The sequence below is a fragment of the Equus caballus genome, chromosome 14 (genome assembly GCF_041296265.1).
Source record: "Equus caballus isolate H_3958 breed thoroughbred chromosome 14, TB-T2T, whole genome shotgun sequence".
NCBI classification, from domain to species: Eukaryota; Metazoa; Chordata; class Mammalia; order Perissodactyla; family Equidae; genus Equus; species Equus caballus.
In genome coordinates this window covers 47303377-47318037 of record NC_091697.1, presented here as the reverse complement: position 1 = coordinate 47318037, position 14661 = coordinate 47303377, and the positions used below count along the sequence as shown (strand labels likewise).

General features: G+C 35.9%; 1 protein-coding gene across 2 annotated transcripts in view; it reads right to left on the bottom strand.

Moving 5' to 3' along the window:
* Positions 1-4112: 4112 nt before the first annotated feature.
* Positions 4113-14661, bottom strand: part of LARS1 (leucyl-tRNA synthetase 1) — a 62026-nt gene continuing 51477 nt past the window's right edge. For both annotated transcript variants that reach the window (XM_014730595.3, XM_001503913.6), the window contains exons 29-32: positions 12834-12938; positions 10503-10598; positions 8924-9056; positions 4113-4526 (exon numbers count right to left, since the gene is read on the bottom strand). In XM_014730595.3, the coding sequence (XP_014586081.1) occupies positions 4321-4526; positions 8924-9056; positions 10503-10598; positions 12834-12938 (540 nt within the window). In that variant the 3' untranslated portion in view covers positions 4113-4320. The remainder of the gene's footprint in view (positions 4527-8923; positions 9057-10502; positions 10599-12833; positions 12939-14661) is intronic.

The window sequence follows — 14661 nt, the reverse complement described above, 5'->3', positions numbered from 1 at the left end:
AGAAGAAATAATAAAATTAAGAACTCACCTTATTACAACTACTAATGTAATAACTAGCAGAAAGATGATCCATGAATGCTACCATTTCTTTAAAGTTTGCTGGTAAACAAGATATTCACATAGGTCTCAAAATATCACCTTACAGACTACTTACTAATTACAAAAGGGAAAAGGTATCTTTTCAGCGGAGAAATCTGAAGATACCACTTTAACCAAGTGACCAGTAATAGGATCACAGCAACAATATATGAGTCCTGATGCCATGCAATGGGAAATACTACCCATGCAGTAGTCTTGCCAAAACATTTAAATTTGAATCTAACCATGAGAAAATAGACAAATGAAGATTGTGAAGCCAACTACTAACAAGTGGCATAGAGTCTTCAAAAATGTTACTGTCATGAAAAACCAAAAAAGAAATGAAAAGAAGGCAGAAGAATTGTCTTAATTTGAAGATCAAGAGACATGACCACAAAATGTAACACTTGATCTTTGATTGGATCCTGAGGGTTAAAAAAAAAATTATTGATGAAATATTGGGGAAATTTTATTACCTCAATTTTATTAGGAAAGCTTATTACCTAATATTATTGCATCAATGTTAAATTTCTTAAGTAAAATATATGTGTATTGTGATTACACAAAAGAATGTCCTGGTTCTTAGGAGTTCATGCTAAAGGACTAAAAGATGAAATGTCATGGTGTCTGCGACTTACTGTCAAATGGATCAGAACTTTTTAAAAGTATATTCTAAATCCAAGGTGGTATCTTGGATAGGATCCTGTATTAGAAAAAAGACATTAGTGGAAAAACTGGTGAAATCCAAATAAAGCCTATAATTTAGTTAATAGTAACAAACTAATGTTAATTACTCAGTTTTGAATAAACTAAGGTTATATAAGATGTTAACATTAGGGGAAACTGAGTGAAGGATGTCCAGGACCTCTCTGTACAATAGATGCAACTTTTCTCTAAATCTAAAACTATTTCAACATAAAAAGCTTATCTTAAAAAATGTACATTTAGAGAGAGAGAAAATGAGGCAAAATGTTAGCAATTGGTAAATCTAGGTGACAAGTACATGGATGTTTACTTGACAATTTTAACTTTTCTGTAGGTTTAAATCTTGTCAAAATAAAAAGTTGAAAGAAAATACGGCTACAGAAGGTTAAAAGTAAAAGGATGGAAGAAAATATTCTACATGAACAATAACCAAAAGAAAACTGATGTCATATTAACATCATACCCTTTAGGCAAAAAACATTTCTAAAAATAGAGGAACACTTCCTAATTAGAAAAAGTTCAATTCACCAGCAAATTAACAGAATCTAAATTTATATGCACCTAATAACACAGCATCAAAATATATAAAACAAAAATTGTCTGAACTATAGGGAGAAATAGGTAAATCCATGGTCATGAGAGATTTTAGTACACCTCTCAAAAACAAAGAGTAAACCAAGAAAACAGTAGGATATAGAGTTGAACAATTCAATCTGCAACTCTGACCTAACAGACATGCAGAACCCTACAACTGCAGAATAAACATTCTTTTCAAGCTCATACAGACCATGTACAAAAACTGATCATACAGTGCGCCACAAGTTTGTCATTATGGGAGGAGGCCCAGGCAGGCTTCTGAGGCGCTGGCACTGTGCTATTCTTTGAGGGTAGTGATTACCCAGGTTTTTCCTTTGTTGATAAATTCTGTTTTGTGTTCATTTTTTGTGTGTATTTCATATGGTTTGTGTGTATATTATATATTTCTTATTGTTATTCACTTTTTGTGTGTGTGCACTATATTTCACAACTTAAAAAAGAGTTAAAATTCTTTACGGGGCCGGCCTGGCAGTGTCATGGTTAAGCTCGTGTGCTATGCTTTGGTGGCCCAGGGTTCACAGCTTGGGAATCCCAGGTGCAGAGCTACACACCACTTATCAAGCCACACTGTGGCAGCATCCCACATACGAAAAATAGAGGAAGACTGGCACAGATGTTAGCTCAGTGACAATCTTCCTCAATCAGAAAGAGGAAGATTGGCAACACATGTTAGCTCAGGGCCAACCTTCCTCACCAAAAAAGAAAAAAAAAATCCTTTAGGAAAGTACCAATCTCCTATCAATACAACAAGCCCAATGCATCCTATTTTTCTTTCAGCATTTCAACTAATTGCTCTTTCTTTAGTTGAGCAGCACATGAAGTAATGGGCTTATGCTTAGAGGCTTCCTTGAACAAAACTTATGTATCTTTAAACACAAGAAGCATATTCACCCCAGCAAGATGTTCATTCTAAGAGAGACACATAGGAATTGAGCCTAAGAGAACAGAGGATCCATGAATCACAACTTACACTTACTCCAAGACAGCACAGGTTCAGAGGCTCATTAAATAAAACAGCTACAATCACTCACAAGATTTAAATTAGTTTCCTTCCTCCTTTTTTTTTGCTCAGCACATATAATTTAATTTTCCTAAGTTAAATGTAAGTAGACACCAGGAAGGATTTCTCAATCTGGGGAATAACTAAGGCTATGCAGAGTGAGAGAGCAGCAAAACAATCTAAAGGAGGGCAAACTACAAAACAGTTGCCCCAAAGGAACCAATACAAAGGACATGATTATAGCCTATGGTAACATCAAGCCAATACATCCTGGTATATTATTATTATTTTATTTATTTATTTATTTATTTATTTATTTATTTATTTTTGGTGAGGAAGATTGCCAATCTTCCTCTTTTTGTATGTGAGCCGCTGCCACAGCAAGGTCACTGACGAGTGGTGTAGGTCTGTTGCCAATCTTCCTCTTTTTGTATGTGAGCCGCTGCCACAGCAAGGTCACTGACGAGTGGTGTAGGTCCGCACCTGGAAACTGAACCTGGGCTGCTGAAGCAGAGCACACTGAACTTAACCTCTAGGCCACTGAGGGTGACCCTTATTATTGTTATTATTATTCAGCAACATTTACTGAAGGCTTACCACTTGCCAGGCACTATGCTATATATATAATTTTCCTAGATTGCTTCATCTAAACATCTCACTGTAAGCCTAGAAAGTAGGCACATTATTAGTACCATTTTATAGATGAAGAAACTGAGGCTGAGTAATTAGCCAAGATCACCCAAGTAGCAAATGGAAGAACTGGAAATCTAACCTAGTTAGTCTGACTTCAGAGTATGTAATCTTACCCACTAGGCTATATTGCCTGCCCCTAGCAGATAAGTGATAATTTATACTTGATGATATCTAAGGGATCTTTCAGTTCTAACATTCTATGATTTGCTTTAATGAATCTATGATAAAGCATTTAACCAGGCCCAGTAATCTCAAATTGTAGAGAGCAAAATTAAAGAAGCTCAATAAAATCTCTTTCCATGACCTGAAAGTTAGAATTTAGGTTCCTTAGGGTTACCAGAATTGGTCATTCCCCATAATGAACCCTTCAAGAAACAGAAATGTCTTTCTCCTATGCCAATCAATATCTAATATTTTTTCCTCATATGAAGACAGATGGCACAGACAATATCAAAAGACATTCCTGTAAGAATATGAGAACAAATTTGCAACACAGTAGGCATGATGTTTAAACACAACTGGACTCAAGACAAATTTGATAAAAGCAGATTTCTGGGGGAAAAAAATCCTCTCTTTTAAAATGTCAAAATTCAGTGTAGAGGAAATAAACTGCTCATAAAGTACTGATATTAGCCCTGAAAAAACATCATTGGTGGTAATTTAATACATTAAAGCTAAAAAATTCTTATAAATACAAAATCTATTTGTTCTTTATACAAAATACTTAGTGATCATAGTCAAGTCAAAATATTCTCATTTGTTCTTTTAAATCACCATCAGAGTTCTTTTCTTTAAAAAGAAAAACTAGCTGTCAAATTTACTTTTTTCTTTTTAAAGAAGAAATACAGCTAACTCCATAATGGATATAATATAAAAAGTTGTTAGATACTCCTTAGCCTTCATAAATAGTACAAAGTACACCTCATAAAAGAAGCATACTGACACTTTTGTGTTAATCTGAAAGACTAGAAGCTTCCGGGAAACAGCAATAATTTGGTAAGAAAGAAAAAAAGAAAAAAAACAAAGTAGGCACAAACTGTTTCTTTTAGAGGCCCAAGAAGGGAAAAAAAAAATTTATTAGGTCCAGGATTCCAAGATAACTTGGTATAATTATGATTACATGCAGAATTTGATAGTTAGAAATGAAATCTATGTAGGTCCAGCCTAAAGTTCTCACAACCAATCTGTACGCACAATCAGAGTAGTCACACCCCAGAAGCCAGGATATATCTCCAATTTGCACAAGTTTAATGAACCAGATAGATAATCGTATCACCAATGTCTGCCTGTAGCCCATTGTCAGTGAGATGAATTTTCTTGCTCATGAGGTCCACGTGGAAAACAGCATGCTCAGAAATAGGGGTCTTCTCAGTGTGCTCTTTTCCCAAGACAGGCACTCGCCGAGGCCCCAACAGTGGATCATCGAATCTCATCAGTTTCACTTTGGAAAGGTCTACAGCAAAAGAGATGATCAGTATGAGCATTTAATTACAGCTACTGACTCAAACCCATGCCTCAGTCTGATAACGCACATTTTAAACATGTTGGTTGTTATATCTGAAAAATATTTTCGTCGGATTATTAAACAGGATCCAATTTCAGAAAACAAAGCCAAATCTAACAATCTTCATCCTCTGTCAGCTTCTATCCAGATCAAAAATAGTCAGAGATTCTGTACAACACCTCTCCTGGGATCATAAACCAAGAAGAAAGATTGAGTATATTTTTGAACATTATCCTATATGGTTTCTCAAATCACTTTCTATATGCTTCAAGTGACCATTTTTCAGAAGATCAAAATGTCTAAAACTTATTTCTCTTTCTTGTCTTGCTTCCTGGAATACATTAAAACTGCAAGAGTTGTAGCTTTTTTTGGAAAATACTTTTGGGGAAAGAATTACTACTCTAAGAAATAGCATTACCAGTTTCCTGTTTTGCTCAAAGGATCAAAATGTTTGTATTAACAAGCTGATGAGAGACAAGGAGAGAAGGGGAAAGGGCATAGCTTTGAGAATTTTGAGCTTCTGGATGACTGCCAACCCTATCCTGCTTGAGATTTTCCTGATCTGCTCTTGTGCAAGCTGATAAGATGGCTCCTGGCAAAGAAAGCACTTGGCCCTTGAAAAAATTTATGATCCAACACTCCTGCCAACAATTGAGGTTGAAAGAAATTTATTTATTTCAGCAATTCTGAGACTTCCCAACATCAAATGGTGTTATTTTATACGGTGGAAAAATACCATAAATGACTACAAATGCTGATTCTGGGTTTATATCTCATTCTAAGTGTAGCATGGCTAGTTATGCTTAACCTGATCCCCAGAAATAGAAGATATTTTCTGAATTACTTCCCACCCCTTTCTAAAGCAGATCACTGGGTGGTCCATGAGCTACACTCCCTCACATTGCCTTAAGAGAATGAAGTTTTGCATGAGAGGGATAAGAGATAAAAGGAGACATTAATGCAGCTGGCGGCTATGCCAGGAGTACAAGTTATCCAGGCATTCTATTCTTCTTGGGAAACAAAGAGTGAAGGACTGTAAGTTTAGAGTAGGGATCTTGGGGCTTACAGAGCAATTACCTGCAACTACCATGAAGGCAAAGCCTGCCTGAGAGTCTTTGGAGAGTCTCTACAGACACCATACAATCTATTCCCAGATAAAGCACAAGTCCTGAAAATTAAAATGGGACAGGGGCAGATACGGCCTTCATGACAGCCATAATCTTATTCTGGAGGAAGAATACAATTCATTATAACAGCCATTGCAAGTCAACATGCATTTCGGTGATACCAAATATTTTGCTGTGGAAGCAGCGACAAGCCCTGCCAGCAGATTTTATGTACAAGGCCTTTTACTGCAGATCTGCCTCTGTCTCTCCCTGAAACAGGCCTCCCTCACCCTTCCAGGCAATTCTGAATCAAACTATTTCAAAGCCTTAATACTCGATCAGGCTTCTAAGTGACAAAACACATTTGCTTTGATGTTTCACCATGTAGTTCATTACTGCCAATAAATTCTTGGAGCTTTCTTAGTGGCTTTACTATCTTTTCTTATTCCAGACCTCTCTTATCATTGAAAATGTTGAAATTTAAGTCTGCAACCACACGAGATTCAAGGCACTTAGAGAAAAGATGAGTGTGATTGAAAATTCCTAGACATTGATAATGTGAAATAGTGCCTTTCACCTCCAAGTTATTAGTTCATATGTGGCATGGGATGTGAGTGATTTAAAGTCATTATCATCAAATAGTTGCTCAGTGGTCTTTGTGGAGTGAAATGATGGTTTTAGACCAGTTCCTCCTGGACCTAGATCATAATCACCCTCAATACAACTGGCACTAATTGGACGACTCGCTGGCTATTGCAGCAGACAGACCGAGAAATACGTTATTGAATTTCACTCCTTTCCCATCTCATATACTCAATATGCTCAGCCCCTTAAGTATCAAAGTATCTTGAGGGCTTTTGGAAAAGTCTCAAGGTTAGAGCTCTTTTGTAGATACTTGGAGGAATATCAATTTCAAACTCCCGCTAACATTTCCATTTATTTTGTAAAATTCACAGCAGCTACTAACAGCAAACTAAAAGCACTTTGTGATAATATTATTCATAGCTAGTATGACAAAGGATGTAAGAATTATGCCAGAGGCTCAGGGAGAAAAGACAAGACATAGAAAACACATTTCAGTACAATTCTGAAAAACCTAGTGAGTGCTGTATCTGAGAATATTTAAAAGGCAGGTTTAACATTATATAACACAATTTTCAACACAGGAATACATCCTCTCATGTGCTACAGCTTCATAATAATCCTATCCAGTGGGTCCACACAAATACCTATTTTCTTTAAAAGGTACCATATTGTTCTTCAAGACTAAGAGTTCTTCCTATTAATCTTCTCATGACTGATTATATGTAATATAAAATAGCCAAATGAAGGCCACAAAATGGCTTCTAATATGTTCATATTTCAAAATTCTCAAGTTCTGCTTTTTGTGACCTATCAGTTCTAAGGATGGTGCTATCATTCTACAGTACCTGGTTTACTGAGGGAACACGATAAATGTCTATAGCGACATGGATGAACCTTGAAGACATTTTGCTAAGTGAAATAAATCAGACACAAAAGGACAAATAGTGTATGGTTCCACTTTTATAGGGTTCTTGAAAAGTTAAATACATAGAGGCAGAAAGCGGAACAGTGGTTACGAGGGACTAGAGGGAGGCAGAATGGAAAGTTATTGTTTAATGGGTCCAGGGTTTCGGTGAGGGACGATGAAAGTTCTAGAGACGGATAGCATGATGGCTGCACAACAATGTGGATGTACTTAATGCCAGTGAACTGTACACTTAAAAATGACTAAAATGGCCAACTTAATGTTGTGTACACTTTGCCACAACTTTTTCAAATGTCCAAAAACAATACAATCGCTAGCCCTAATAAATTGCTGGTACACAGAGAAACAAGGATGATTGTTTCCCTCCTGCTGGTACAGTACATCCTTTCCCCTCACCCTCACAGGTACAATTTTCAAGGCCCCATCCAAACAATATTTTCTCCATAAATTCATCCTTGATCACAGCTGGAAATCATCTCACCTTTTTCTGTGCTGTAAGTTTTATCTACACGTCTCTTACAGCACTCAGCAGTTTCTCCTTAGACTTCAGTAGCTTAGTCCCCTACTCCTGCACTAGAGGCAGCCTCCTAAGGAACAGCACTTTGTGGATTCCCCAAACTCCCTGGGACATACACAGGAGTTTCTATATATACCACACACGATAGTCTCTCAAGAAGTGTCCACAGAAGCTGCACGGACGACTTCAAGAGAACAAAAAAAAAATACATGGTAGAATGGATTCCAAAAGACTATTTTAAGTCTTCTAGGTTAATGGACTATTGTTAGCCTGAACATAAATTAGGTTCCTGTCTGTGATTTGTAAATCTTTTCAAAAAGATTTCATACTAATGGAATGTGCTCCAATCAACTCTTGATTGCCATCAAGAAGAGAAGAGGAAAGAACGCAAAATAGGGAATCTCAACATTAATTTGTCTCTATAATTTAGAAGAAAAATAATACAGAGACACACTAACTCCCTTCACATTCTGCTCAGCCTAAGACCTGGCTGAGTGATAAAAAAAAAACAAGCTATAAATTATTATATTAAATATAATCATAGAAGATCTAAACTTAATCTTGATAAGAAATTACGATTATTTACTATTTTACCTGGAGGCATATTGCTTAGAAGAAAGAATATGAGCTTTGGAGTCAAACAGACCTGAGTTTGAATTCCAGCTCCAGGATTTACTAGTTCAATGAAATCTGCAAGTTATTTAGCCTTTCTGACCTCCATCTCATCATTTTTAAAAGGGGAATAATAATACCCTCTAAGTTATAGGTTCATAAAAGGATTAAATCGCTAACACATGACAGCAACTCAATAACTTTTACTCTGCTTCTCTTCCTTCCTCAGGAACAGACCAGTTGAGCAGGTTAGTTTGGAATATTAAGGGTATGTGTTCCTTAATTTTGAATACTTCTGAGAGAGAGAAATTGCTTGTTACCATTTTAAAGCTAGATGGAGCCTTAAAAAATATCTAATCCACTGTCCTCATTTTACTAAAAGAGAGATCTGTTTAGAGCTTAAGTGATATGGCGAAGTCATCAAGCTACACAGTTACAATGTCCCAAAGAGAGTATATGTTTCCTGATTCCGGGTCCAATATGCTTTCCACATTACACAGCTGTCCCTAAACAAGCCAGTTACTTTACTCTCTCCCCTCCGCTTAGAACTCATCAAATCTATAAGCTACTGCCAAATGTGCATTTCAGGGAAACCATTTACCTTTGATACCTCGGTCCATTTTCATTAAACGCCTGATTACAGAATCGCGGTTATCTCCTTGCCTGATTTCAATTTTGGTTGAGAAGTGGCCATTGGATGGTTGGGGATTCACTAGAGAAACTGACACACCAGGCTAGGAAAATAAAAATGATTGTTACAGAAAATCAAACTTGAATACTGCAGGAGGGGGAATCTCTGCTACATTTCTAATGCCCAATAAAAGACAGATTTAATTCTGGTACTCTAAAATCAAGACCAAGCAATACTCAAATATAAAGGAAAAGATGCACAAAGGCTCGTGCTTAGAACCAAATGCTTAGGTAAAAATGACTGACTACACATATCAATACTGATGACGCATAATAACAATAATTATATTTTCTCCTCTAAAACTACCATCATTTATTGAATTTCCACCATGTAGCAGGCACTGTACTAAGCACTTTACACACATTATCCTTATATCCTGAAAGGTAGTTCTTTAAGACCCCTTTTCACAGATGAGAAGCTGAGAACCAGAAAGATTAACAAAGTAGCCGAAGGTCACAGAGCTGGTAAGAGGCAGAGGCAAGATTAAACCCAGTTCTATGCCATACTCCCTCCCACACTGTATAAGCTACACAGTCAAAGACCTCTTTATTATTTTAAGTGGAAAAAGTCAACTGAGTCTTATTAAAGACTTAAATACACAGTAGCTTAATGCAATGCTTGAAAGCAGCCTAAATAAACATATTTGTATAAGGAACACATTTCATTTATCTATCTCCATGGTCTGAATGACTGCACTTTTAAAAGACACCATATCCTAATGTAGTGAGAGTATTCGAACTACGCTGATAAATTCAGGAAGTCTCCATGATCATGATTACTTCATTCTTTCAAAATAGGCTTTTTCTGTTCACTAGGTTTTCAATCAAATGTGGTAAAAGGAACAGGATATACATAAGTCCTCTGTTTATCAAGAAAAGTAGGGCATTTTATGAATTCTCACAATTGCACTCCATCAGACTTTGCCAAATACTGCCATTCTGAATGGATTCTTTGAGAGTGAATAAATAGAATCTCCCAAAACTCCAAAACCTATTTATCTTCACCAACAATGGCCAAAAAATAGAAAAAAAAAAAAAAAGCATTTCTAGCATAATGTAAGACAATGCATCAATCTGGTTTATGCCCAGAACCAAAAAGTCTTGAATCACATTATCAAACCAAGACTCATCTGAAGTATAAAAGCTCCTTTCCACTGTTTAAAAAAATCTTAACATTTCAATTTTCACTGTATTTATTGTATAAAAATCAGGTTTTGAAAATCATATTTTTATTTTTAAACCCACAAGTAACATCTGATGCCATCCATAACAGTAAAGTAAGGAAAACAGGATTGCACCAACTAGGGAATTAGAAGACCTCAAATCCAGCCCCATTTCTAACAAACTATGTGGCCTAGAGCAAGCCAATCACTTAACTTCTCGTGACCTCACTTTCTTCCATCTTTAAAATGATGGGTTTAGATGTAATGGTCTCTAAGGTCTCTTCTAGCTCTAAAATGTAATGATTCGATGAGATTCTTTCAACTTACTTGTGTTCTAAAAACATTAAGTGGTTTCCCAGGACAGCAGTCTTCCCTGACTTTATCTTCTGCTTCAGAGGCAAACTTGACTTCTATATGTTCTAGCTAAATAGAGAGGAAAAAATGAAAGTCATTAGTATGACTTAATATGATTTAAATTAATCATCACTCCATTTCACTAAAGAGCAAAACTAGGTTCTCCACTTAACATGAAATGGTCTGTGCAATTCTATTATTTTCCATATAAACATTAAGTAAAATCTGTAATTATTTAACACTCATCTTAGATGTCTCATAGTATTGTTATTTAGATAGTCATGTTTACCATTTTGTATAATGAAATGTGGCATCTACCTGCTGTATAAGAGAAAAGGAAAATCAGAATAAAAGGTTTCCAATTAAAGTTCAGAAATTCAGCACTGAATAAAAGGCTTCCACTTAAAAGGAAAAACTCAGAAATGCAGCATATTGCATAAGCCTAAATATAAGATGAGCCTAAATATAAGGTGTCCCCATTGTCTCAGGGAAAAGCTCCAATTAGTTTTTTGACCTCCATGAGCATATACGAACTTTTAGAAATACACGTAAAATAGATGTCTATTAATACTTAATTTAATTACTAACTCATTTATAATTACATGACATAAAATGCTTATTTAGAAATAACTTTCTTCCATTTCCATATTTTATGAAACAATTTTATTCAAACTCTAAACCTGCATTTTTTTTTTTTTACTTTAGTGTTTCCAATATCACTAGAACTACTTTTTGAATTCTCTAACAGTTTTCTAGAGCAAATTATCTTTCCTTCTGCCTAAGTTGTCTGAGAGACAGTGTTTTTAGAATCTATATATGAAGCTGTGTCGAGGGTAAGAAGATGGGATGGGGAGAAACACACAGATATGTGAAAGCTATTGGTAATGTTCTAATTCTTGAGTTGGACAGTAGATTCATGATGCTCACTATATTGTTAATTAAAAAAAAAAAGGGTCAGGCAGGGACTGATGATAATACCATAGTCCCCCCTTATCTGCAGTTTCAGTTACCCATGACTAACAACCATGGCCCAAAAATATTAAACGGAAAATTTCAGAAACAATTTATAACTTTTAAATTGCACACTGTTCTGAGTAGCCTGATGAAATCTCAAGCCGTCCGGCTCTGACCCACCGAGGACATGAATCATCCCTTTGTGCAGCATATCCATGGGGCATATATTGCCTGCCTGTTAGTCACTTTTAGCCATCTTGGTTATCAAATTGACTTTTGTGGTATCGCAGTGCTCATGTTCAAGTAACTCCTATTTTACTTAATAATGGCCTCAAAGCCAAGAGTAGTGATGCTGGCAATTCGGATACGCCAAAGAGAAGCCCTAAAGCACTTCCTCTAAGTGAAAAGGTGAGAGTTCTTGACTTAATAAGGAAGGAAAAATGTTGAGGTTGCTAAGATATATGGTAACTTTTATTACAGTATATTGTTATAATTGTTCTATTTTATTACTATTGTTATTAATCTCTTACTGTGCCTAATTTGTAAATTAAATTTTATCATAGGTATGTATATATAGGAAAAAACATACTATAGTTTGGTACTATGCGTGGTTGCAGGTAGCCACTGGGGGTCTTGGAATGTATCCTCCACAGATAATAGGGGACTACTGTATACTATGAATCAAAGATTCTAATTAATCCAATTCTGTGAATCTGAGGTCTAGAACGGATAGGTGAAAAAAGAAGCAATTCAGAGAGCCCGTTAATAGGACAGATTTTCAAAGTATTTGAATATAAGGTCTCTCCTCATTTTTTTAAAGATAATTTTGGGAGGAAAATCCAGGCATATACAGGTAGTATTTTACGTGTAGAGTAATTGAAAAGTGAAATGACAGAACATTTTTTTCTTCTTGCAACTTCTATACCCATCCATTCTCTTTCCTTCCAAGATTTTTTTTTTTTTAAATTGGCAACTGAGCTAACAACTGTTGCCAATCTTCTTTTTTTTCCTGCATTTTCTCCCCAAATCCCCCCAGTACATAGTTGTATATTTTAGTTGTGGGTCCTTCTAGTTATGGCATGTGGGACACCACCTCACTGTGACCTGATGAGTGGTGCCATGTCTGCGCCGAGGATCTGAACTGGCAAAACCCTAGGCTGCCAAAGCACAGCACACAAACTTAACCACTCAGCTATAGGGACGGCCCCCCAAAAATATTTTTGACTGATATGTTTGGCAAAGGTACTCAACACAGAATATGAAGTTTATAAAAAGACTTATTATAAAACAAAAGAACTGGATTATGTTTACTTTAGTTAACTAGTTATTACAATCCCTGGTCCTTCTTACCTCAAGGGAATTGGTCAGGTAGACTATATTCTCCATAAGCACTGCCTGTTCATCAAATTCTAACTGCAAATCCAGAACACGAGGTCCCATCTTCTCCAGATTTTCCTAATAGTCAAAATGGTTTTGAAAAACAAAATCACATTAAGAATATGTTGGAAAGAATATATTTCCTCCAAAGCAATCATTCTTCTCTCAATTGATAAAATCTTCAAGTTTGAACAGTTAAAGGAAAGGCCTTAGACTCATGGTTTCCCTTATCTATGTTTGCTTGCTAATAAAATTACTCGCTGAGAGTAATTACCATTTAAAGTATGATAAGATTAGGCAGCACTGAAAAGACTGGAAAGACAAGGTTTTCAGATTTATAAGAGAAGTATGATTTTATCTTTGTTTATTTAGACTGACAATATGCAAACCCAAAGAATTCACTTTGACAAGGAATCAAACAAAGGTGTGCAAATATCCCTTCAGGTAAACAATAAATAAATAGATAAATAAATAATTTTCCAAGATGCCACATCTTTAAAGCTATTTCAGAGAATAATGAATTAATAATAACCAAACAAAAAATTCCCACAAATTTTAAAGACGTTCAAAATGTCTTTAAATATCCAAGTTTATATGCACAAATATAGCTGACTGTTTAGAACATGTTGCTCTTACACAGAAGTGATCTGACATGATTCCTGATGTCCGTTATTTTTGTTTACCATCCAAGTTGTTTCTTTTCCCATGAAAAACTGCTAAAGTCATTCTCTTTTTTTTTCTTTTTTTGAAGACTGGCCCTGAGCTAACATCTGTTGCCAATCTTTTTTTTCTCCTTCTTCTTCTTCATCCTAAAGCCCCCCAGCACATAGTTGTATATTCTGGTTGTAGGTCCTTCCATTTGTGCTATGTGGGATGCCACCTCAGCATGGCTTGATGAGCAGTGCTAGGACTGTGCCCAGGATCTGAACCAGCGAAACCCTGGGTCGCCAAAGTGGAGTGCGTGAACTTATCCACTCAGCCACGGGGCTGGCCCCTAGAAAGCCATTTTCTTATCCTCAGATTTACTAAACGCTTTCCAAAGTTTCAAACCATTAATGTGCTTGGCAAATCACCAATATTAGTGAAAAAATATATTACTACTCAACAGTCTGACACTGGTTTTTCAAAAAGCCAAGTCTTTAATCTAATATTAATTAATTACTTTTCAATCAGTTTCACTGGATCCTGTAAGGCATGTCATTAAAATTAATTGCCTCTGCAACCAACAGTGGGATATTTTGTTGGACTGACATATCGACAATGGATCTGGCATTTTGACCGACACTAGCTGAGTAGGGAACCAATGAATTACAAGCGTACTAGCCAACATACTACAACTTGATTGGTATAGGTCAACCCTGGATTCTAAATTATTTCTGAAACTTCAAACACCATAAGGCTCAGACGGTTGACTCCGGTCTAGGAGAATTAAGGCTTTCCTAAGAATAAAATCTCTCTAAAATACAACAAGCTAAGAGTTTTGGTCTCCATCAGGCAGACATCTGTAGCCTAGAAGATTCGGGACTTAATCTAAAGTACAAGAATAACCACTACGTGCCTAGCAAGCTGAAAGACACTGATTTACATTTTTAAAAAAACACTTAGTGAGCCTACTTTTTGACAGGTAGTATTTAACTAAACTGTTAAGTGTATTATTTCATTTATTCACAGCACTCCTAAAAAGTAGGTTCTAGTAATTTCTTCATTTCATAGATGAAAAACTTTGTGTCCCAGAGAATTTAAGTGATTTGTCTAAGGCATCAAAACTAAGAAGTGACAGACAAACAGGATTTGGACCAAG